Source organism: Heteronotia binoei, chromosome 3 (genome assembly GCF_032191835.1).
Source record: "Heteronotia binoei isolate CCM8104 ecotype False Entrance Well chromosome 3, APGP_CSIRO_Hbin_v1, whole genome shotgun sequence".
Classification (NCBI taxonomy): Eukaryota; Metazoa; Chordata; class Lepidosauria; order Squamata; family Gekkonidae; genus Heteronotia; species Heteronotia binoei.
Window position 1 is genome coordinate 56,923,942 of NC_083225.1, and position 26,806 is coordinate 56,950,747.

Genomic DNA, 26,806 nt, shown 5'->3' on the forward strand with positions numbered 1-26,806 from the left:
AATATGCAAATGAGTTCCTGCTGGGGGTTTTCTACCAAAAAAGCCCTGCATGTAGATATTCATTGGATTATTTATGACTATGTGCAGGAATGGTGTGTGAGTGGGATGGCAACCTCCAGTCTTAAGCTCCTTAGGAAAATCTTCAGAAACCTATTTTACTACCAAACTTCTTAGCACTATCTTCTTTTCCTCGTGTTTAAATGATCTGAGAGGGTGATATATCTACAATAAGATAATAAAGCTACACATTGTGCTACTTTTCTAAAGAAAATCCAATTTGATGACCTTTTAGTTGTACAGCTGGCAAGGCTTCTCTTCAGTATGAGACAGAAAAACCAAAGGAGCACGTCCTCAGAGTAGACAACACAAACAAAACAAAGTAAAAGACCAGCAGAGATGTTATGTTCTTATCCTGGTAGTAGATGTTGAAACTAGGCATGCAGCTTATTGGTTCAGTTATTAGAAGACACAATCCTATTTGGGTGACCTACTATTAGAATGATTTTCCTGATTTGCATCTGTTCATATTTTATCTGCCATTATTTGTTCAGTCTGCACACATGCAGCATGATTGGTTTTATATGGGCAATACAAATGTTAACTCTAGAGTGGCAGATTCTCTCCACTCCTCTATAATAAGCTTGGACCAGCCACAGTTCTCTCAAAACTCTCTCAGCCCCACCTACCTCACAAGGTGCCTGTTGTGGGGAGAGGAAGGGAAGGTGATTGTAAACTACTTTGAGATTCCTTAAAGTAGAGAATAATGGGGCATAAAAACCTACTTTTCTTCTTTGTGGTTGTTTGCTTTGTTTTTATTCTTTTCATTTAGTATGGTTCTGATATCTCCTTCAACAAATTAAGCTCCCTGACATTGTATGTGAAGTCTCCCCCATCCCAGTGATAAGAACCAGGAAGAGCTTGACCTTTTAAAAGGGTCCCAAAGGCCTTTCCCCTCCCTGCCTGTAAACTGAGCTTCAGACATGAGGAACTGAATGTATTCTGACGGGGGGGGGGGGTAATAATAATGCCTTGTGTGCCCATCACAGATTTTTATGATTTATGTGATTTATCAATGAGAAAATGTTGCCTTGTTCAAGAACAAGTGCTTAAAGTGATGTCTTAGTGATAGTGACCTCAGTTCAGTTTAGACCTTTGAGTACATGTAATTATATGACAAAATAAGAGGGTGACAAAGGAGTTTTATTGTATACTGGTTTATTTAATCTGAAAACTTAATAGAATCATCAAGGAACCTCAAAGGAAATGTAGATCCCCCATCATTTCTATTTCCATGAAAAGCATAACAGCATATCCTGATGACAACTTATGGTTCAGAGACTCTTGTTCAGGTTTATTTTTGAGATACAGGAAAGAAAGAAAGAAAGAAAGAAAGAAAGAAAGAAAGAAAGAAAGAAAGAAAGAAAGAAAGAAAGAAAGAAAGAAAGAAAGAAAGAAAGAGGGAGAAGGACCTCAAAGCCATAAAAACTGAAGAATACCTTTAACAGAATCAGTACTTTAAATAGCCTATGAAAATATGTGTATTGGTTGTGTGCAAAAAAGTAGATCATACAAAAATGCCTCTTGTGTGGAAGATGCAGCAGGCAACTTTTGAGGATGGGAGAATTAATGAACCTTTACACAGTAAATACACATTTCAGTAGTGATGGGGAGACATTTGTAGCAGTCAAAGTTTGATCACCTTCCCTTGATTCCATGTTTTGCGTGTTTTTGGTCAGTGTGTGTGCTCAGAAGCAGAATATCTGTAGAGGTTAAACAAAGCAATATTAATAATGTAATAATGATTGTCATCATCATGGTTCCCCTGGGGGGGGGTGGTATAAAGTGCCTTGTCTTTACTGTTATCATCACTAAAGTCCTGCTTTGTTTTGTGTTCTATGTGTGCATAAAGAAAGTCCAGAGAGACTCCCCATACTGCACATTCTGTCTTCTAAGATGTGGCTGTCCTGGATAGATTTTATATAGTGCTTAATAAAGCTGTGGTCGATTATAGAATACCAATGCTATGGTATGATTGCACTGTTACTTGGTATTCTAAACTGCACATGACAGTGTAAACATGTTGGAAAACAGGCAGGATGATTTTGTTTTTCACCTCTTTTGAGTTCAATGAGAGTATTATTCTTACCCAGGGCTTTTTTTGAGCAGGAATGCACAGGAATGCAGTTCCAGCTGGCTTGGTGCAGTTCCAGCTGGCTTGGTGTCAGGTTCTTCTGCTTTCCCAGGCTCCTTCCCACCCCCAGTCACCTAATATGCAAATGAGTTCCTGCTGGGCTTTTTTCTGCAAAAAAGTCCTGTTCTTACTCTAGTTTGCTTTTTGTTGATGTAGTGTTATGCTGAGACAAAGACTTATAGAGACTGAGATAACCTACAATACCTACTAAGTATTCTCCCCTCCCCAGGTATTCTGTCAAAACCTATAATTTCTGGCCCTTGTGCAGGCATAGTGCCAGGTTTATACCAGCAAGGTCTTAGTGGGATTTTATGCTGGCATATTTTAGATTTACCCCCGGTGATGTTTGGTGGCTCCTCCACAGCAACCAAACTACTTCAATGAGATCCTGGTGAATGATTAGTCTCATTTCCACTCAATGCATGAAAGTGTTTCACCAGGCAAAAAGTGGATGAATGTTTGTCCTCCGAGTGTAAGGAGTCCAATTATTGGTGACAGCTTTATATTTTGATTGAAAGGAATTTGTATATTTTGACTGAATCTCCACTGAAAAAGCCTTGGAGCATCCAGCTGTAAATTAAAGTTCTTCAGAGCTATGTTTGGACTGAGGATAATGTCAGCCATCAGTCCTTTAAAGCTGCAGGACTGAAAACATCTTTTTGCAATAGAAAGTTCCTTTCTGAGGACATCTCAGGTTTGGTTTTACCAACTGGATGTTATCTATAAAGATTGATGCTGTCATATGTACATATTGTATATCCCTTTAAAAGTTGTATGTGTAACAGTTACTATATTATGTTGTTTTGTAGATGTTCTTAATAGAAGATGGTTATGTGTTGTAGATGAGAGATACACAGGGACTTGGGGGCTGATAACCCTAGCAATTTTGCCTCTTTTGCTGTCACCGCTGGAGTCTCCCAACCTGTTTAGCTGTTATTCTATGTGAGTCTCATAGTTCTGGAAATAAACCTTCATGGGGTCAGAGAGGAATACTGGGAGCAGGGTAAATCAGGAAGATCTGCAAGTGTGAACACTTTTAACTGACAAATTCTGGGATCTAACCCAGTACATTTATTATATTATATTTTATGCCCCTCCCTCCAATTTTTAAAGCTCTCTGCTCAGAGGTTAGGGAGATCTACTTGTTTTACATTTACTTACAGCAAGTATACATCATCTTTTATTAGGCTTAATGAAAATTAAAATCTGTCCCTTTCTCTGCTACATTTTAACACTAAAGATTGGTTGACAAGATCACTAAGTGCATAATTCATCTGCCTTTATTTCCAGCCTCAGTTGTCACTTGCTCTCAAGGTGAGTGAATGATGTGAGGGACATGACTTCAAGACCATGCCAGGGTGGCAGAAAAGCCCATAGATTTATTTGACCACTCAACCCAGTACCATATAGAAAGGCTTAAGGCTGATATTTACTTGGTTGCTTTCAATTCTACCCTTTAATGTGTGTTGGGATTTCACTTTGCTTCTGGGGGAAAAGTTGTAGAAAGTCTCATCTGTGGATCAACTCTGCTTGAGGATGTAGCCTTCATATGATATGTTTACCATGAATCATGCGCTCAGTGGTCTTGTGAATAAGTTATTGGTATTAAAAATAGAGAGTGCAGGATGGAAATTGGTTCCATGTATAAATATTTTTCAGTGGTACTATAAAGGTAGCATAATGCAGGGAGATAAATGAACACTGAAAATCAGGAGCCTAATAAAATGCAGATTTTCCCAAAACTTCTTTATAATAATGGGAAAACCCAACAAATTCTATCTGTGTCAAAAGAAATGTTAGCTGTCAGGCTGAGAACTATTACTTGTAATTTAATGTAGAAAGTTTGAACTTTCATTTCATCGCTTTTTTTAGGTTTGTTCTTTATAAAATAAAATTTAACAGAATGCCAGTACTTGCCATTTCTTGACAAAAATGCCACTGGGGCTCTTCTTGAGAGAACTGTGATTTACGTTTGTCATGGGAATTTATTCAGCCTTTTCCATCAGTGAAGAGCATTTTATTTCTGTAACAATAATGGAAACAAAGTTCCTCTGCTCACAGGGGGCCTCTAATTTCATCTTTCTACTTGTTCAGAACCATTTCATTTGTGCTGTAAAAGAATCTTTTCCAAATTAATGCAATGATAAAATGAGATTTGGTCAGAGTTAATCATACTCTGATCACAACCAAATTAGATTATTGCCATATGATCAATGCGAGGTTGCCTTTGAAGACTTTGCAAACTTTAACTTGTTTAGAATCTAATTGGTGTGGAAAATATAGTGCACATGTTTTACCTATTTTAAAAGATCTTCAATGGCTGCCAGTTCATTGGTTGCGGGGGAACAAGTTGTACAGAGATCCATGGCCCAAGTCTAGTTTCAAGATGTAGCATCAGTATTCACTGTCCGCGAGCTATTGTCCAAAGTAAACAAAAGTTAGTCAGTGATCTTGTAAATAAGTCCTTGCTATTAAAAAGCACAAGGTTGAAATTGTCCCCAGGTATCAGCTAGTTCTGCCTGTTTTTTTTTTCCTTGCAAGGAGGACAATCCAGTGGCAAGTACAGTGACTGGTCTCTGATGCATTCCCACCTGAACCGTCCACTCTAAGAGATGCTGGCCCAAAAGAGAGTATAGAGGCTGCCACCACCTCCTTGTCTCAGCAGTCAGCATTTCTTGCTTCACCCACTACAACCAGACAAAACTACGAAGCTGGATTGTAAGTGAAGCACTGTATGGTATGGACTGAACATGTAACATGGGCCAGTCATGTGATGTGGCACCAGGGCCATTTTGAATTCCCTGTCTGCTGGTGAAAATACTTCAGGCAGTTGAAAGAAGCAGCAAGAGAGGAAAAACAAACAACTCATGCTTCCTTCCTTCCTATTACTAAACCACACTCACACCCTAAGAGGAGAGATGCATTTTTTTCAGCGCTAAAATGAAGTGTGCATCTCTCAGCCTATTGCTTTTAGATTAAACTTTAGGAATAAAGCGATTTAATAATTTTTATACCACTACAGAGAATAGGTAAGGCATGATTCAGGCATTCTTCAGTTTCAGAAATGCTGTCCTCTCTCCCTTCCCCCGCTCCCCAACCAGCAAGTTTGCCTTCACAGTCTGTTTCTGCTAGGGTTACCAGGTCCCTCCTGGCTGCTGGTGGCTGCCAGCTCCAGGCTAGGGAACTCCTGGAAGATTTTGGGGTAGAGTCTGGGGAGGATAGGGACCTCAGTAAGGTACAATACCATACAGTCCACCCTCCAAAGCATCCCTTTTCTCCCAGAGAACTGATCTCTGTAGTCTGGAGAGGAGCTGTAATTCTGGGAGATCCTCAGGTCCCGCCTGGAGGATGGCACCCCTAGTTTCTGCAACTGTGGAATGAAATTTTAAAGCAGATTATTTCCATCATTCTTCACCTTTCAAGGCAGCAAAATTAAAAACCCTGGATGAAATCAGAATGTCAAAAATTGCTTGTATGTGTCCATGATCTGGGCACATCCAATGATACCAATGAGTAACTGCATCAGAGCTTGTTTTGTTTTGTTTTTTAGTGGAGCTCTTATTCTGACTTAAAAAAAAAAGACTTTATTATTGTCTGGGATCAACAAATACTTTCAAACAACTATTCTGAACTCCTGTATGCTTAGTTTGTTTGTTTTTATTCTGGTTCATATTCAGTTTGAGTTTTTTTGGATGGTTATTCCGGCTGGTCATCTGACCAACCTGAAGATGTGACACTCTGGTTGACAGTACAGACTGCATGCATGTAGGTGCTAGGGATGCTGCTTTCTTCACAGATGATTTGTTCTGAAATTAAACTTACTCTGCTTGCCATGCCTTTTTTTTTTCTTTGAACACCTCATATGTTTAACTGATAATGTCTTTGCAATTTTAAATTATCAGTATGGCAAGTTATTCCCCTTTCCCTTTTGAAGGTTAGCTTGGGAAGGTAGGGACACTGTCACGGAGAAGGAAATAGCAGGGATGGGAAATGAGCACCTTAGAGAGTATGTGTGCACTTTTTGTGAGCATCCTGTTGAATGCTCACAAATGCACACATATATTTTTGAGTATTCAACAGTGATACTCACAAAAATACAAGGAATTTTGGGTTGATCTCAAGGGCAAATATGTATGCTGTCTTCAGTCCCAATGGGAGCAATATTGTTGTGGGGTCTCCTTTTCAGATATTTCTCCTTATGATTTTTATTTATAGAGTGACTTAGCAGACTAGGCAAATGCCTAATGTATTTTTGTTAATGCAGAATGAGAAGTTCCTTCTCTGTAGGCACAGCCTAAATATTGGTTACCGGGATACCTTGATACTTTTTGGACACTTGTTTGGACATCCTGTTTGCTTCTGAATGATTTCATCAGACTGTGCAGCCCTCACATGTGCAGAGTCCTCAGGCCTCTTCAGGTTTATCATGGTTTCTGATTGGTATTCTTGCTTGTGTAGTTCCTCTACCTGTTCTTGAATCTACCTTTGTATTATTCAGGCAAAAAGTGAATAGTCTTGCCCCCAGTCACATTTAGGGTTGCCAAGTCCAATTCAAGAAATATCTGGGGACTTTGGGGTTGGAACCAGGAGACTTTGGGGGTGGGGCCAGGAAATATTGGGAGTGGAGTCATGAGCAAGGTTGGAACAAGTACAATTGAACTCCAAAAGGAGTTCTGGCCATCACATTGAAAGGGACTGCACACCTTTTCAATTCCTTCCCTCCATTAGAAATAATGAAAGATAGGGGCACCTTCTTAGGGGGGTCATAGAATTGGCCCCCCTGGTCCAATCTTTTTGAAACTTGGAGGGTGTTTTGAGGAAAGACATCAGATGCTATGCTGCAAATTTGGTGTCTCTACCTCAAAGAACATCCCCCTCAGAGCCCCAGATACCTGTGGATCAATTCCCCATTATTCCCTATGGGACTCATTCTCCATAGGAAATAATAGTGCCCAGTAGACATTTCCCTCCCCACCCTGCTTTCTAAAGCTTTCTAAAGCAGGGGGAGGGCCTCCAAACCAGGGAATCCCCTGCCCCCTCCCTCCCTCTCTCACACACACATTTACTAGGTCTGGTTCCTCCACAACTTTACTTGCTCTGAAAACAAAAGCAAAATAAACAGTGTCTGTTCTCTGATGAAACTGCTGCTGACCCTTCCCCATGAAGCACTTCCTGCTCAACTTTAAAGGCACACATTTTAAAAACGGACCTGTTTGCAGGTTTCTAAACCTGCCGGAGCTCATGGTGACTGTGGAGGTGGGGGAAGCCTGTAAAACCGGGGGATCCCCCGCTGGAACCTGAGGATTGGGAAGCCTAGTCACATTCCTTTTAGTCAGGTTTCTCATCGCATCTAACATATAATAATGCTATCTCTAAAGTTTACCTTCAATACACCAATGTTTGCTCTCTAAATTATCTTTAGTACTTTTGAATGCCTATGGTAGGATCTATTGCTTTGATATAATGAATTTTTATTGGTTTATTGACCAGGTAGTAAAAAAGATGTGGAGGTTTCTCTGAATCTTAATAATCAGTTGTTGTCTATTCATACCCATAAAATACTTACGCTTTTATAATTACTTTTTGATTGAGTAAAAATCTAACTTTATTGTTTGCGAGATGTACATGTAATAATCAAGTTGTATTTTGTAGGGGTACTCATAAAAATGCCACTGCTAAATAAATAGAGCTATATATAAATATAAATAGACCCAGCTTCCCATTAGCACAAAATTTGCTGTGAGGGAACCATTGGAGGTGAGAGCGAGCTGTAAATATTTAATGCATTTTCCCCTCAATAGTAGAGTATTGAAGTGGGGATGGGGGTGGTCTGTCTCACCTGGACCATGATTTTTCAATGTCTTTCAATTTTGGCCCTGAAACTCCCACAGTCATCCTGAAACAGTTGGCCAATTTTGAGTCTCCTGGGATGCAATCAGACGTACCATTAGTGGCGACACACTCCATCTTGCTGACAGATTAAATGTGTTCGTTCAGACATCCACATCTGGCAATCGAGTGTCATCCAGGGTCATCCTGGCTTGCTGCAGCTCAATGCCGCATTAATTTGACAGCGCAGAAAGTCCTGCCCTTTTTCAAAAAAGCGGCACAAGATCAGCTTTTTCCTTTTTGGACAGCTCATGTGCGATACTGCCCCTTGGAATGTTTACCACCCCTCCCACTTTTTTTTTTAAAAAAAGCCCCAGCAGACATGCGCATTGCCAGATCATCCGGGAATCTGAGGTGACACTTCTGTTTCTCCAATCAACACAGGATTGGGGGGAGGGGGGACGTTATCCCACTCTTAAAAAAAGGAAAAAATATATATATTTTTTCAATGTGGAGGATTTCCAGATATCATTGTCACTGTCAGTTTCTAGGAAAGCAGTTCCCTGGCTTGAATAGGCAACGTTAATTCTGGAAACTTTCCCCCCTTTCCCCCCCACCTCTAAAGCAACATTTGATTTCCCACCTCCAAACAGTTGGGCACATGTTCAATGGACCCCCTCCCTCCCAGAAATCACCATCTGATCACACATGCTCCAAGAAAAGAGCGTTATAGTATTGGATGTCTGATCACTCAACAACAGAATGAGTCGCATTCTTGGATGCTTGTCTGAACAGCCCTACATCAAATCAATATTCAGCGGTTCAAATTTGAACGCCACACACCCGCTTTTAATGTGACGTGTGACCACACCCCTAGCTTTTTTCTCTGATGCCTGCCAGTAGGGTGCAGTGACTAGGATCTGGGAAACCCAGGTTCAAATCCCTATTCCACAATGGAAGCTTGTTGGGTGACCTTTAAGTTGTGAGGATAAAATGGAGGAGAGGAGAATTATAGGAACTGATTGGGGAGAAAGGTGGACAGACAGGCCATCTTTTTATTACTATAGATTCAGGGTAACAGCAAGCCAAGTGATTTCTTTTATGATATTTGATTTGGATCGGAGTCAAAGGTGGCGTTGGTGAAATTTTTGTCCAGGGATCCATGGTAGTTCTCAGCAGCCCTAAGTGGTGTGGTACTTGTAAGGGTTACTAAAAAAGTTGCAAAAACACCTGCTGGAATTTCACTTTTTCTTCTTCTCTGTAAGTGCTAAGGTACAAGAGTGTCCTCAATTTCCGAGCTAGACGTAACTGTATTGCAGGGGTGGCCAATGTTAGATCTCCAGATGTTTTTTGCCTATAACTCTCATCAGCCCCAGCCAGCATGGCCAATGGCTGGGGCTGATGGGAGTTGTAGGCAAAAAACATCTGGAGAGCTACCGTTGGCCACCCCTGCTGTATTGCATACAAGCTTTGCTGGAGGTTTGGTCATATCTTCCAGTGACCATTTCAGAAAAGAAAGAATAAAAAGAAGCCAGGATTAGCACCATTAAAAACATGCTTTTTTTGCCTGAATATATGTATTTTGTAAATATCAAATGTTTTGAGGAATAAAGTTAGATAGCAGTTGTGTTATTTGCTAAAATAATTTTAGTCTGATCTTATGACTTTCTGTATTGAACCCCTTCCTCTGTATTACTCTAGATATCACATTAGCATAAAATTCCTGTCAAATTGTCCTTCATAGTTTATCAACTCCCATCAAACTTGCTTTCCTTTTACCTCTAATCCTCCCACTTCCATTTTTCTAACTGTCAAATCTCTCCATAGTCACCTTCAAGCAAACTCCTAGGAATACTGCGACCTTCACAAGCTCATCTACAAGGTCACCTCATCTCTGGCTTATGCTATCCATTGACTATCTTGCATAAATCATAGAACTATTTTAACTTGTATTCAATAGAAGTACAGTACAGCCCTCCAGAAAGAAGCTATCATATGAAAATAATGTTGAATGTGTGTTCTAGCATCTAACAATATATAATTACCTTTGATCTTAGGAAAGTGGATACAACATTATCTCCTGAGTTTTCAAGGGCTGACAAATATGAAGATTAATAATTTTTATTCCAATGAGAACAAGACAATCCCATCCCAGTGAGGTCAATTGTTTGTTGCAGAAAAGACAATTTCCCTCTGCACTAGACAGTTGAAATCTGATTTGTGAATAATATTCACGAATGTGCTTCTAATCTGACCCCCACAAAAAAGAAACAACCCTAACCTGAGTTTATAAAAACCCACAGTGAAGTTCATATGGAGGTGTTAATGATTTTTTTAGAGTTCAAGCACCTAATTAGTCTTGAGCAATCTCATTAACATCATCAGGACTCCTTTGGAGTAAGTGGGTAGTAGAATAGATTTAATGCATTAAATAAAAAAGAGGAGTCTGTGAAACCTGCATAGAATAATTTCCCCCACTTGTGCACTATTTCTCCCACCCCTTTTCTTACTCTTACTTCTTTCCTCCGTGTCTGTCTCTCTTTCTGCTCTCTAATCCATCAGTATCTCTTTTTCTGCCTCCTCACCTCACCTCATCACTTTCTCTTTCTCTCTTCAGCAAGCATCCAGGCCTAGTTGAGTCATGCAAGTTGAGTGGCATCATGTAACCCAATGATTGCTACCAGGCCTAGGATTACCAACCTCCAAACAGGGCTGGCCCTAGGGCACATGGTGCCCCAAGCAGACTCACTGCCTGCCACCCTGTTCTGCAGTGGTACCCACAGTGCCGTGACTCACTGCCTGCACAGCGGACAAGCCATGGAAGCCCTGTGGTTTGAGGGCTGTAGGGGTCCTTCACTGGCTTCCTAGCCTCCTCTGTGCCACTGCCCCCTCCCTCCCTTTCCCCTGCTTGCAGCTCCACACCCCACCAAGTGTGAGCACACACACATGGGATCACCTACAATGCGCTCAGAAGAGCAAAGCCAGCCTGCTCCTTACTGACTTCAATGGGGCTCTGACTGTGGCACTCTCTCTAAGAGCATGCAGGCTGGGAGAGCTCCACTCCCCCTCCATTCTGGAACTGGAAGGGAGGGAGAGCAAGGCTCTCCCAGCCTGCGTGCTCTTAGGGAGAGTGCCACAGTCAGAGCCCCATTGAAGTCAGTAAGGAGCAGGCCGGCTTCACAAGCACATGTGCACACACAGAGAGACAGCATACTCAGAAGAGCGAAGCCAGCCTGCTCCTTACTGGCTTTGACGGGGAACCAGAAGGAAGGGGGAGTGAGGCTCTCCCAGCCTAAGCACTCTTAGAGAGAGTGCCACAGTCAGAAGCCTACCGTCAGAGCAGGCTGGCTTCACTCTTCAGAGTGTGTCCTTGGCTGCAGGAGCAATGCGGGGTGGGGTGTGTGCAGAAGATGGTGGGTGGGCAACCAAATGGCATTGTAGGAGAGGCAAATTAGACATCTGTCTAGGGCACCCAAAGGAGGGAAGAGCCCGATGTAGCACCCCCCTCCCGGTGCCCTAGGCAAATGCCTAATTTGCCTAGTGGGTGGGCCAGCCCTACCTCCAAATGAGGCCTGGAGAGATCTCTGAATTACAACTGAACTCTGGATGACAGAAATCTGTCCTGCTGGTGAAATGGCTGCTTTGGAGGGTGGACTCTATGAAGAGTTGCTAGCTCCCTGCTGGAAGCAGGGTATCCCCATCAGGTTCCACCCCCTGCTGTCAATCAGCTGGTCAGGAGGGAGATCCAGGCTATGTTGCCAGTGACATGCAGGGCTTTTTTTGTAGCAGAAACTCTTTCACATATTAGACCACATACCCCTGATGTAGGCAATCCTCCAAGAGTTTACAGGGCTCTTAGTAAAGGGCCTACTGTAAGCTCCGAGAGGATTGACTACATCAGGGGTGTGTGGCCTAATATGCAAAGGAGTTCCTACTACAAAAAAAGCCCTGGTGACATGGCAATGTAATTTCCAGCATGTATCAGAAGTGATGTCATTATGTCGGCAACATCTGTTATTTGGCTGACTTTGCAAAATCAAAACATGTAGATATATCAGTTGTGAGACTGTACAGATTTGAGGTTGTTTAGTAATCTCAGCATTACATTGAATTCCTGCCTTTGTAGTTCCATTGGGACTATCAATTTCTCGAACTCTTCCTCCTCTCTCCCTCCCACTACATGAAGGGTTGAAGGCTAACATGCTGAAACTGAATCAAATCGAGCACACTTATAAATCAGATAATTTTATTTCTCTTGGAAGGACCTGGAGTCATTGTACTACTTTATACTAATAGAGCCCCACATGATTTCCTGCCATGACAATGATTTATCAGTTCATATGAATGGTATGGTGTAGTGTACTGGGAACTTCAAACAAAGACCCTTCGTTGGAGAGGCTCCTTGCAGCTTCATTCAGATTGGCCACCCTTGCTGAGCCAGCCAATCAGGTAATTCCTTTTGAATGAAGCCCATTGTTAGAGAAGCTCCTTGCAGCTACACTCAGAATGGCTGCCCTTGCTGAGCCAGCCAATTAGGTAATAGCAATTTGAATGAAGTCCATGTAAATGAAGGTTCTGAGCACCTGTTTTTCTGTTGGGTTGTTTATTGCTGAAGGTGTGTTTTGGGTGGAATTTCAGTGTATATAGTTGCAGCTAGCCATGTGGGTTTTCAGTTGGGTTTTTGCTAATAAAAGAGCTATGCTGGAATCACTATAGTGTTTGACCCACTACTTTTCATATGGAGGCTGCATACTCTCCTGTGGTGTTGAAAGTCAGCTGCTCTGGGTTTTGACCTGGCAGTTGTAGCCACATGTGGGCTCACTGTGCCACTGGTTTCTTTTGTCCCACCCTTGCTCGGTTCTTTTTCTTCTCTGTTTATATCCATGCTGGTCTTGAGAACCATAAGCATATAGAGCGAAGCTGCAATCCTATGCACAGACAGTCTGCTTGAAACCTATTAATAACATCAATGTGATTTTAAATAGCTGGTATAAAGAATTACAACTCACCTTAGTGTAAGACATTTCTATAATCCTGCTACAATCTGGCTGAGGAAAGTAAGTGGAAAGTTTATCACAGTTACCAAAGTAGTTCTTAGGATCACTCAAGAATAAACACCAGCTGATCCATCTCAAGTGACTAAAGCAATGAACAAACTTAAAAAAAAATTCTAGTTGGATAATTTGTTTATTTATATTCACACCAGCATGTCCTCTGTTTTGTGTTACTCAGTAGCTTTATAGATTGAAATTGAAGTATAATGCAACATTTCTTTGTCAATCATTTGTTCTCCTTCACTTTATTCCTTTGGGATGTCATCAACAAATTATTCTTCCTGTGCTACACCAGTTTATTGAAATGGGCATTGCACAGGAAGAGAAATATTTGGACTGGATTATTGAATGATAGCAGAATTAAAACTGCCAAGCATAGCCTCCTGTCAATAGAAAGGATTTATCCAGTTTTCCCTAGTTCTGTTTCTCTGAACAGAATTGTCACTTGATCAGAGGCACACCAAACATCTGGGCATCTTTAGGGCAAAGCTGCTCTAAATCGAGCTTCATGGATTATGCAAACATTAGTTCATTAAAGGTTGAGATGAGTTATCAAGCTACATTGTTTGGCTACAATGGTCTGCTTTTCCTCCCCCCCAAATCACTTTCTTCCTCTATTGACATGAAATGAGCAGGGAAATTTATTCATTCTATGTTTTCCCCTTGTGTAGTACAATGAGAGCATACCAGTCATATTATGGAGTTCACAGAATTGTAAGATGGAAGGTATTCATTGAGTCCAGCATCATGCACTGAAGTAGAATTCTTTAGTCTTCTCACCCCCAACCTAAGCAGAGAGCAGGTTTGTGCCAAAAAATTAATAGATGGGTTAATGGAGGCAGGACAAGGTATGGTAATTTAATAATAGAAATTAGGAAATTATGGACACTTTCTTGGAGCAAAGTATAGAGGGTTTCCCCCCCTGTTTATTGAAGTACAAGAGCAAAGATAGCTTCCTTCTAGATGCTGTTACTTGGTAGGGGGAAGCTGACTTATAATGATCATGGCTGACATAATGATCCCATAGGGATTTCAAGTCAAGAGTTGTTCAGAGGTAATGTGCCATTGCCTGGTTGGCTTCTGAGATCTGTTGAGGTCAGGCTAGTCTGGGCCATCCTCAGCTGTTATTGAAGAACTGCTATACTCTCACACAGCAGTTCTTTAAGCTATCTTCATCCATTAAAGAATCACCTGTAGGGTTGCACATCTTTTAAAAAAAGAGTATTTTTGGATTTGAATTTCAGGAATGATTTCCATGCCAATATTTGTTCCAATACCATTTTGAAATTTGGTTTTTCTTCAGAATTCCAAAATTTACAGGTCCTTTGTACCCTACAGGAAATTTTTTTCCAGGGGCTAGAGTGGCTTTTTTTCCAAAGAAATAACATCAAAATATCAAGGAAGCTGGTCATGCTTGACCATTTAAAAATCACCAACTTTCAAACAAATTAGATAAAGGCTCTGATTCTGTTTGTACCTGAATAAAGTGACCCCCGCCATCTTATTTGTCGCCATTGTTTCCAATGGGAAAAAATTCCATGCCTACACTTTCTCCAAATGCATAAGACCATCCCCTGGCCAAAAGCCTCCAAATGAAAACAGCAGCGACAAGCCCAATATCAAACTAGAGAATCACAGGCAAACCCCAGAAACCAAGACAAATCAATCTGGCAAGTCAGTACCAAAGCAGTCAGATAGCCCTGGCCAGACAGTGACATAGATGCATGTACACTAATGTCACTTTTTCAAGCAAGGCCTCAGAAAATGAGCAAGAGATGGTTTGAGGCAACTAATTTCTCCTTTCTCTATAGTCTACCACCTATATACTGTCACTGGCTCACAGGAGGAGCCTCAGGACCTGCAGCTGCCATGCAGCACTGACTTTTCTGTTCTCTCCTACCCCTGTAAAGAAGAAACACTGTAGCACTACAACATGCACAGGTTTCATTTTAAGTGTTTTTTTGCGAGTTCTGATTGTTTTGAGACACTCATCTGTTTTCCTAATGTATCATGCTCCAGTTATATGTGTGGGTTTTGTTTTAAGTTTGGGGAACACCTTTTTCCCGCTGACTCCCCCACACACAAAAAACCCCCCAGACTGAGCAGATGCATGTGTTCATACGTTCTCAAAGTCTAGGGCTTGGTAGTTGAGGAAGGCAGGTTAACCTTCAGGAAGACCAGTAGGGGAACAAGAGAGCCAAGAGCTGGCAAGGTTGTTCATCTGGGAAAATATATATTCACTCTGCGTGCTAGGAAACAAGGAAACAAGAAGGAAACAAGAGGAGCTTCTGAGCTATAAGAGAGAGGTTTGGCCAGACCATCTGTTTCCTAGCCCAGTAGTTAGCAGATTGGTGGCACACAGCTCATATAGTTTAGAGATGTTGTTGGGTGAAACCCTGATGGCTTTTCTCACCATGGCCATCTTGGCAGTAGCCTTGAGAAGATCCTACCCTATCCTTCCCTACTGTTGGAGACAGTGTGTTCCTCTTGGCAAGCAAACACTGCAGCTGCCAAGAGATTTTGTCTCTCTAGTGAATGAGATGTCCTTCAACTGATTCTAGCACTGTATAATTGGCACTGTGCAAAGTGGGGATCGTTACACCTCTGGAACCATTTCCAGACCATGGAGGAATATGGGCACTCACCCTAATTAGCAGCTGTGGACACTGCCAGAGCCCACTCCTGTAAGTGTCTCAGGGCATATACAATGTGTCTGCAGGTGCCAAAGGAGATTGGGGGAGTAGGGGTTCAGATGGCAGCACTTTGGGGTGCACTTCCATCTCTGCTCTTGAATCTGACTCATTAACCTGCTGTCCTTGACTTGTTCTATCTACCTGTCCTCCTGAGCAGCAACCTGCACTTGCCTTTTTTTCCAAATCTACACGACCTACCTTTTTAAGTAAAGCTACACCTAAGCTTGCTTCAACTGATTTTTCCACAAAACACCCGCTTCTGATTTTCCAACCTAAAAGCTGACTTATTTTTGTAACTACACTGACAAATATAAACTCAGTTTATATTTTCCCAAGCCTATAAGTGAAGCCTAATTCACCCCCCCCCCCAAAAAAAAAATTAAGTTAATCCTAGAAGGAAAAAAGGCTTCCCCTCCCCCTTCAACTATAACTATCCAGGCAAAAACAAAACACAGAAAAATTTGAAAGACAATTTTACATAACTTTTAACACAAAGTCCACTGTGGGCAAACCAGTCTTGAAGATGTCAAGGCATGAGAAGGTCTTTACAGGCAGTCAGCAGCAAGCATTAGAAATCTAATACAGAGACTAGAGCAGTATTGCTAAAAAAAAAAAAAATCTAGCCCTGAAAGGGAGTCAGGATGCAAATGAGCCTTTTATCCTCTTCGTCCATGCTCAGAGAATCATCAAAGGCTGTGAAAGAATCAGCATGATTGGACAGATAGTTCTAGTTCTTCTCCCAATGTCTGATCTCATTGCTTCAGAGATATGCCTCCTTCCCATCACCCAGAAAATTTAAAATTTCAGGAAAAACTGGCCTGGGAGCAAGACAGCCCCAGTTTTCCAGATATTCCTGAATATTTTAATAAATTGGGGGGAAGGGATCCAATTACCAGTATTCTGGAAAACCCAAATGTTGCTCTGCATACCCAAATATATCCAGAAAATACCAATGAGGTATATTTCGGATATGTATTTGGACCAAATACACATTCCTAGTCACTTGCATACAACTATCTTATCTTTACCATTATCTCTTGAGCATGCTTCTCATTCCTCCTTTCAAGGAACCCTCTGGTTTACTTCCAAGTGTCATTGCTCTTGAGTAGCTCTGGAATCCCACAGTAAATTGGAACCCAACAAGGGGTCATTTAAAAGCCCATAGTGTGAAGATGAAACAATTGTGGTTAAATTTGAAAGCAGATCATTGAATTAATTCTTGGAACTCTGAAGAACTCCTTAGTGGGTTTTTTTGCATGAGTCCACAAGATGCTTTACATTTGAATTTCCCATAAAGAGAAAGGTAACTGTGAGAAAGGTAACTGGGAAAAGTATTTTCCCTTGATTACAAGATATTTTGTGAAGATACTGTCTGAAAGATGATAATAATGCTCTGCTAGAGAATATTGGAGTAATGATATCCGATAGCATAGATTTTTATGTGGGTTGTCGAACATATGGACTGGTAATCATAGGCTGCCCATCAAAATATGATATTTGAATGGCTGAATGTGACCCTTGGACCCACAGTGTGTCAACTGTACATGGATAGCCACTGTGTCCATGTGAGAAGAAACGAAGTAATTGAAATGAGGGACAATTCACTGAGCAGCAAGCAGAGGTGGACCAGCAAATGCATTCCTAATGTACATTGTCCTCATACAGAACCAGGAGAAAAAACATAAAGACTATGGAACAAAACATTTCTCTTCTGTCAAAACAACATCGTTGTATGGGAAAAAAACACAAGTAATATTTTAATTCACCACTATTAATCTTTCAGAAGCCATCCAGTCTACAAATGATTCTGAGCTGGATTAAACGTTTCTAATGTTTAGTCTAAAAGGAAGAGTATAAAAGAAGGAGGTGGAAAAGTACTATTGGGGGTTATATTTCTGAGATTTTCCTTGTCACTGTGGTTAGATGTGCTATTTTTTATTTTCTTTTTCCTTTCAGCTGACATTAACAAGTTTTTCTCATTGTGCCTATTAAAAAGGGAATAGGAACCAGAGAGTGGAAATTGGCTCCAGGCATATTTGTACACTCCTACAGAAATGCCTATGGTCTCCTTAATACTTGCCGTCACCCACAACTGAAAAGATTAACCACCATGAAGCTCAATTTAGATAAGAATTAAAACCCAGCCTGTGCTGAAATGAAATGATTTTTTTTCTTCTGGTAGTACAATCATTCATCATCAGGCAGAGCAATGAACGCTGCTTTATTAGAACACACTTATGGGGAAATGTTCCCTTTAGTGCGCATTGTTATGTATAGCAATTGGAATATATGAAATTAACACCGCACTTGAGATCGGCTTCTCCATTCAAAGCCCAGTAAGCACTCCTGTATCTATGTGGATTTTCTTTATCTGCAACAGCTAACTTGTTCATTTCAGAACGGAACAGTTCAAAACATAAAAGATGATGTGTGCTTCAGAATTTCTAGGAAATAGCTAGATTTGACATTGTGTGATACAGATTTCAGACAAATGTTCCATTGACTGTGAATGGCAAAACTGGACAAGGCTAGGGAGAAACAGCAGTGTAACTCTGTTAAGGACTGAATTGTGAGGTCATTCCATAAATCCATGGCTTGCCATGAGTCCACAAGATGCTTTACATTTAAATTTCCCTTAAAGAGAAAGGTAACTGTGAGAAAGGTAGCTGGGAAAAGTATTTCCCCTTGATTACAAGATTTTTCATGAAGATATTGTTTGAAAGATGAGAATAAAGCGCTGCTAGAGAATATTTGGGCAATGATCTCTCATGGAATAGGTTTCCTTATGTGGATTATCAAACATACAGATTGGAATCCAAAATCCTTTAATGTTTTTGCATTTTTCTGTGTACTTAAATTATTTATGCAGCAACTGTAACAGTTTCTAGGATATGACTTGCAACCTATATTCAAGGCAAGGAAACATGTTATAAATAATGCATAATGAATCAGTAAATAAGATAAAGCAATTATTTGGCTATAGTCATAAGAATTAGAAGCCTTTAAAAAAAACCCTTTGCTCAGATTTTCAGCTATTAATATCCAGATTAATAAATTTTGGAACCTTAGTGAACATATGTAGGCACAACTTCCCAGCAGTTCAACATCAGATCAGTAGCAGATGCCAGGGTGCACCCACTACTTTCTGCAGCCACTAAAAGATGTGTTGGCACTTTTCTCATGAAGTAAATGGGTATGCCTGAGCTGACATCTCTCCTTTGCTGATGGAGTTGTTGCTGAGAAGAAAAGAGCACATTACCTTAGCAGTTGTTCTGGTGATCACAGGAGTCACATGTTTCTGACAAGATTTTTTCCTAGCGAGGAGAAAATTTGCCAGGGAAACCTTCAGGAACAATAGAGGTTGAATGAAAAGACTCAATAAGGCCATGGAATGGAAGAAGCAATATATGACCTGAAACAGAAACCCATAGTTTTAAGATTATTCTATCTCTTAACTCACCATCACAGAGGGCACAATTTTAGAGCTCTTTTGATTTAGAGAGAGGATTATATTTATTATTCAACCATTTGCTCCATAGACAATTTACTATGCTTCTCATTTATATTCAGTGACTGCAAATACCAGTAAATTCAATTTCTTATTTTTCAGAAACTGGTGTTATGGTGATCTGTCTGCTCTCAGGTAAAAGCCTAACTTGGCCCATTCTTGGCAAAGTGCAAAAAGAGGGTGGAAAGATGCCTGCCTAGATTTCAATTACTCTTAACAAGTGAGATTCTCAAGGCTTTTCCTACAGTTATGGTTGCCAGGAAAAGCCTACACCAGAGTCTAGAACTGGAAAATTATATTTATTTCATAATTTATATTCTTATAGTGGCAGGAATCCTATTTGTGTTGGGAGAAGGATTGCCAGCTGGCGATTTTTCCATTAGTGTGACTGATTGTTTTCTTTTATCCAGCTGGTTTCCAGATGAGATTCTTTTAATATGATCAATAGGCTGGCCTATAAGTGTTTGATACTTTTCAAAGCAAAATAATTTGCTGCACTGTAGCTTTAAGAATTTTGCAGCACTACCAGCCAATTTTAACTTTCATTTTCAAACCTGACTTTATTGTTCCTCAAGGGAGAAGGGAACAGGGAAAAAGAGAGGGTGTGTGTGTTTTATATGGATATGTTTGGGTTTTGTTGTTGCCTCCCTATCTTAGCGGGGGTCACTTAATTCTGTCTCTGACCATTTGAACTCCACTCCTTGTGGTAGGATGAGTTGACTGTGGTGTTTGTTTTGCCACACAGACCTCCAAAGAGACTAAGCTGCCTGGCATCTTTCCATCACTGGATATCTGGGTCTCACAGTAAGATTTTCAACAGGCAGTACATATATTTCTAATATTTTGCAAAGCTTGAAGATTTGAAAAACCTACTAAATAATATCCTTTGGAAAAAGAATAGAGTCTGGAGGAGACTTCCAATCATTTAAACAGTCTCTCTTTGTGTAAAACAAAGAATCACAATTTGAGAGGAGAATTAGTTCTCTAGTTTTAAACTTAATATCCAGCATGAGAAGACTGACAATCTGGAAGATAAGAATTTGGCAAATGTTTGAAGTGGCATTGAAAGGCCCTTAACACTTAGATCTACTGTTTTATTTATTTGGATAAATAAAAGGTTATTTATCTTAAAGAGAAGATAATAATGATCTTGTCACAGAAGAGGGTCTAGAAGGAAAACCCTAGTCTTAAACAGAGGGATAAAGCTGAGTATATTCTTAAGACGGTGTGACTGACCAGTGTGAAGTTCAGAAGAAAATCTAGAGCATCTGTTAAACCTTCAGTGAATGCCAAACAGCCCTAAGTCTAAAAACGTCTCTTGTGTATTCAGCAGAATAAGATGCAGTATATGTAACTTTCTTTCTACCAATACCAAATCACAAACAATGTGTCAATATTTATTCCCTTCTCTGCCAGTTTGTTCAAATAACCTAAAAAACTTAGATTATCTTTAAGGGTATGTAACCTGTCATTTCTGGAGGGGAATTTTGGTAAATTGATGCAACTTCAGGGTGATTGTTTTATAGAAGAGACTAATATGATAGTTGCTTTCTAACATTCATATTTGTCTTTTTCCCTTACTTTGTGTCAGAACTATCCTTTGGTTGCAAAAATGATATATTCCATAGCAGGTGACATAGTGTGAGGTTAAACTAGTTTTAATAAGTGTTCCTTCCACTGTATTTCTGTAGAGATTAGGGTAGAAATTGCTCAGTACAGCTACTAAGCTACAAGCCTCAGAGAAACATGACAGTCCAAGTGTTATAATATCAGTATATGTTTCTAGGTTCTTAGTAGTAATGTGTATCTTATACAGTCAGAAATCAAATGCAAAACTAGACTTGATGCTAGGGATCTCTGATTGGCTCTCCAGGCATGTAATTTAGCTAGAAGAACTACAAAGGAGAAGAGGACGCTGGATTTGGGTCCTTTGGTGATATTGTAAATGCCTTCCTGCCATCCACAGGCTTTTTGAAGTTCCCAGAAGGGATAAAAATACAATATTTATTTAATTGTATTTAACTGTGTGTGTGTGTTATGTGCTAAATCGCTTCCAATTTATGGCAACTCTATCAATTAATGGTCTCAAAAAGTTTTAACATTAACAGCCTTGTTCAGTTCTTGCAAACTGAAGGCTGTGGCTTCCTTGATTGAGTCTTCTGTTGGGACTTCTTCTGTCCCTGATGACTTCAACTTTCCCTTGTGTTATTGTCTTTCCAGTGAGTCTTGTTTTCCTGTAATGTAACTATGGTACTCTGTTTAGTAATTTTAGTTTCTGTTTAGCTTCAGCTAGGAGCCTGTGATTAAAGACTTTGTGTTTCCATCAGGGGGAGGAGCATGACTTTCTTGCCTTATCCTTTCCCCTCCAATGAGCAGTGGGGTTTGGGTTACATTGTGAGGGGTGAGGTGAGAAAGCTGCACTCTGCCTGTGTAAGTGCTACAGTAGATCCAAGTCATTTTTTCATAAACTTTCAACATCACTTCAAGTCAACAGCAAGGCAATGGACAATTCAGAGAGACATAGGTGGGTGAAGAGGGTGAGGTAGCGCATTGCAGTTTACCCTCCAGGCTTCCTTGTGCAGCAGCAGCCTGGGCTTGGAGGGCCTAGTGCTGTGAGGACCAAGCTTCCTTTTAGTGTGCACTGGACTGCTCCAGCGCACAAATTCTCAGAGTCCAGCGCAGGGATTTTTCTCCCAGCACAACTGCTTGGAGAAGTTGGTGGCCCACCCACCCGCTGGCCTCTCTCCCTTTCCCCTCTGACCGTCTTCCTCCTTCTGAACTGACCTGGTAGCTTGGCTGTTCATCAGCTACCAAGCTCAGTAGTCAGCGTCACTGGAGGGAATTGGGGGGTGGGGAGGCTGGTTGTTGGCTGTGCTGTTTAAAGAGACATCACATCAAAGAGGCTCTGTGTGAGTTGGAGGGGATGTGTGGAGGGGATGTATGTGTGCTTTGAATGTAGGGGCTGTGTGTGTGTATGTGTTTTGGTTGTAGAAGATGTGTGTGTTGGGGATGTGTGTGTGTGTTTGGGGTATAGGGGATGTGTGTGTGTGTGTGTTTGGGGTGTTGGGGATGAACCTAGGGAACATAGCTTGGAGGTGGGACTTTTCTCAGTCACTTCTCACTTCTTCAGAAGCCATCTTCTCAGAAGTGAGCAGTGACTCACAAAAGCTCATACCCTGCTACAAGTTTTGTTAGTCCTCAGGGTGCTACTGGCTACTTGCTTGGAAAGTACTTGCTTGTTATTCTCTAGACCAGGGGTGTCAAACTCATTTGTTATGAGGGCTAGATCTGACATGAATGAGACCTTGTTGGGCCGGGCTATGTGTGTTCCTGTGTAAGATTAGGTAGCAGAAATATAAACTTTATAAAGGATACAGACAAACACAAATATTTTAAGAAAACTTAAAAATAAAACATGCTTAAAACATTAGCACTTGTTGTCCTTAAAGGTGCTTTCTTTGTATTTCTTCCATGGGATCCAGGGAACTGGGCAAAGGAAGCTCTGGCTCTTTCCTTCGTTCCACTGGGGATCAGGAGGAGGAAGAGCCTCAGACAACAGAAGGAAGAAAGGCTTGGCTCAGCAGCTCTGCTGTGTGATTGAAAGAGCCTGGCAAAGCAAGCTCTCCCTCCCCACCAAGGGAGGAGCCTCATCCAATGGAGAAAATAGAGGTTTTGCTCTGTAGCTCATGTGTGATTGAGCAAGCCTTGCTAAGCAAGCTGTCATGAAGAAGGAAGCAAGAGAGAGGGAGAAGGAAGCAGATGACAGCCAGTTGCTTGGTGGCCTGATTGGAGCCCTCGGGGGGCCTGATTCAGCCCTCAGACCGCAAGTTTGACACCCCTGCTCTAGACCCTTCTGCTCACAGTTTTAAAGCTAGCACCATTTTGGGCTCACAGGGACAAAAAATCTGCTTACAAAACTGCAGACCTTAGAGGGAACATTGGTGAGGACCCTGGGGTTTGTTGTCGTTGGGCATGCCATAGAGCAGAAGCAGCTCAGGTCTTCATGCAGCCATTACTATTGTGGGGCTGGCCCAGGACATTCTGGTATCTATGCATAAAGCAGGTTATACACTTGATTTGGTTTTTTCTGAGGTTTAGGTACTGGGGGAAATTTTCATTCTGTCCTTATCGTGGATTGACCAATTTCTGGTGAGATTCAGATTTATGAACATTAGAAACCTCAACATGGGTGGGGGGTCCATTCCAGCATGGTCCACTCCAGAAGGCTAATGGATCCAGAGAGGTGCCTGATGTCTCTTGGGATGTTTCCAATCAGCAAATTTGGAGCCCTCTTGCAGTCTATACATGTCTGTCTCTCTGTTTCTGCGCTCCCTCATAAGAGCTGCAGTTATTTTTCTAGGGAAGACTAGGGAAGTTTTGTAAATAAACACATAGCCCTCTTTGCCATGGTGACTTCAGATGTTCTTGACCAGCACATGAAGCAGCTAATGTACAAAAGCTCACAATGCCCAGCCATTTCATGTTTTCCTCTGAAAATTTTTGCTGGCACAATTTTCCTATGAAAATTCTGTAATGAATGTCAGTAAATCAAAAGTAGGTTTGCAACTTATACACACCTGAACAACACCTGAACAGCATACTCAAGATTACTATAGCTCAGATATTGCCTCCAGTTTTTAATAATTCAAAGCAAGAGGTATCAGTTAGGCGGTGGAGGAATCTCGGACACATTCCTGAAGCGTTCTTCCACAAAATATGCTCTAGGTTTTGGGTAAAAACTCTATGGGTTTTGGGGTTTTTTGTCACAAAACCACTGAGTTTGCCTAAACCTCAGAGCATCAGTGCATGGCATTGGTGATGCAATGACACTGCTTCCAAGTGACATCATCATGTTAGGGATATTGCACAATGATGTCACTATTTGAGGGTGGGGTTTCCCTTGCCAGGCAGCTTTGGGGTGGCAAACCTGGGATCTGGCAACCCTACTCAGATTTCCTCCGTGGCATATAGTGACTTTTAACAGTTTCAGCTGGCTTACCACCTACAATTGTTCTTCAAAAAGCCTGATCTGGCCACAGTGATCCATGCTCTGATCAAGTTCAATTACTCTGATCAAATTCAATTACTCTAATGTGCTCTATGTAAGGCTGCCTTTGAAAACAGTTCCAAAACTTCAACTGGTCCAAAATGTGGTGGTCCCAGGTTACTGCCAGAGATTGGTTACAGGGAATGTATCATCCCTGGGTTGAAAGATTTGCAATGGTTACCCGTATGTTTGCTGGCACAATTCAAAGCGCTAGTTCTTGCTTTTAAGGCCAAAATGGCCTGGGGTCAGGATTTTTGAAGAACTATCTCTTCCCATTCTATCCAGCCCACTAGTTAAGATCTGCTTCTCAAGCCATGCTCTATGTGTTCCCTCCTTCAGAGGTGAGTGGCAACAATAGACAGAGCCTTGTCTGTGGTTGCACCTCTCCTTTGGAACACCCTCCTTTACTTTCTTTTAGGTGCCAGGCTAAAACATACCTTTTTACTCAAGCTTTTAATTATGGGGTTCATATCATCAGCTTTTTAATGGCCTTGTTTTGTTTTATGGATAGTTTTTATGCTCCTAGCGGCCCCGTGGCGCAGAGTGGTAAAGCAACAGTACTGCAGTACTGTGGTCTGAACTCTCTGCTCACGACCTGAGTTAGAGGCCAGCGGAAGCTGGATTCAGGTAGCCGGCCCAAGATTGACTCAGCCTTCCATCCTTCTGAGGTCGGTAAAATGAGTACCCAGCTTGCTGGGGGGAAAGTGTAAATGACTGGGGAAGGCAATGGCAAACCACCCCATAAAAAAGTCTGCCGTGAAAACATTGTGAAAGCAACGTCACCTCAGAGTCAGAAACGACTGGTGCTTTCTTTTCCTTTATACTCCTTATGTCCAGTGAATATTATGACGTGGTTTTAATTTGTAAGCCACCTTGAGCAGGATATTTTCAGAAGGAAAATATTTTTGTCTAGCCTATTTATTTATAAAATGTTAATAAGCTGAGAAGCTGGGCAAGAAGATTTCCTCCCCCCTCTGTTTACAGACAAATATTTTCTAAAGCAAACAGGACAGTTAATTAATTCTGACCCTCTTTAAAGTGAAACTAGCTTTATCTATGGTGGCAACTTCTTATGTAGGCTAATCTTTTACCATAAGCAGAACAATCAAGTTCAGGCAAGAAACATCTGCCCTTTTATATAACATGATATCTGTTCAACAACAAGGATGATAGCTGTCCTAATCAAAATAGTTCTGGCTTCCCCCATGCAGACAAGGACTCCATCATATTCTTTGAAAGTAATGACTGCACAAGCAATTTAAATTCCTCCCCGTGTCAGAAAACCACTTGTCTTCATGGTAATATACTTTACTAATCTATGCAGGAGAACAGCAAATGAGGTATATAAAAGGCAGCAAATACACTCAATATCTATTACACAAAAGGGCTTTACATTTAATTGCAACTGTCAAGTTCACATGTTGTAGCTATTATAAAATAGATAATGCCTCAGACAATTGGGAGGAATGTATGCCAATGTATACTGTGTGAGGAAGTGGGCCAGTGCTAGCAGCAAGAAGGAGGCTGTCCAGTGATCCATGGCTGGTGGGTTATTGAACATGTCCACCTCCTTGGAGATAAGACCACCAGAGGGTGCACTGAGTTCACCCTCCACCCCTGCAGAGACCTCAGACTGGGAGGAGGGTTAAATCTTCAGCCTGATCCATCTAGCTCCATGAACAGCAGAGTAGTCCCAGTCATTTCCTCACTCTGGGATGCAAGTCAAGTCCTTCTCCTTCCTCTGGCTTGTGGGGAACCAGCCAGTCATCCAACTCCACCTAGGGTTGCCAAGTCCAATTCAAGAAATATATGGGGACTTTGAGAGTGGAACCAGGAGCAAGGTTGTGACAAGCATAATTGAACTCCAAAGGGAGTTCTGGCCATCACATTTAATGGGGCCATACACCTTTTAAATGCCTTTCTTCCAGTATAATCTTTTTAAAACATGAATAGTGTTTTGAGGAGAGGCACCAGATGCTATGCTGCAAATTTGGTGCCTCTACCTAAAAAAACAGCCCCCCAGAGCCCCTGATACTCACAGATTGATTTGCCATTATACCCCATGGTCTCTATAGGGAATAACGGAGTGCCCAGCAGACATTCCCCCCCCCACACACACACACTTTCTGATGACCCTGAAGCAGGGGGTGGGCCTCCAAAGTGGGGAATCCCCTTCCCCCAACTGGGGATTGGCAGCCCTGCTCCCACCCCTCAAAAGACGTGGGAAAGGACTGTGAATCCTTGTGGCCAGCTTTCCTGGGGCCTGACTCCACTGGATAAGAGGCATGGTTTGGCATTTTCTGGCCTGCCAGGGCTTGAAGCCACAGCACTGCTAGCTCACTACCAGCTAGTTCACCACCTGCTTCTGCTGTCCTGAGGAAGCCCAGTCCATGGGTTGCACCTATCACCAACCTTGCCTCTGGAGTCATAGCTGCTTACCTATATTCCCTGCTGAGGTGTGCAGCCCTGTGCTCCTGCCATGCC

The 26,806-nt window shown here is 41.5% G+C and overlaps 1 protein-coding gene across 4 annotated transcripts in view; it reads left to right on the forward strand.

The window, feature by feature from the left end:
• GABRG3 (gamma-aminobutyric acid type A receptor subunit gamma3) overlaps positions 1 to 26,806 on the forward strand; it is a 570,781-nt gene that overhangs the window by 59,171 nt on the left and 484,804 nt on the right. The window contains exon 1 of one of the 4 annotated variants that reach the window (XM_060233869.1): positions 24,591 to 24,663. The exons of the other annotated variants lie outside the window; for them this stretch is intronic. Coding sequence (XP_060089852.1) covers positions 24,637 to 24,663 — 27 coding nt within the window. The 5' untranslated portion in view covers positions 24,591 to 24,636. Of the gene's footprint in view, positions 1 to 24,590; positions 24,664 to 26,806 lie in introns of those variants that run through there. 4 annotated transcript variants of the gene reach the window in all.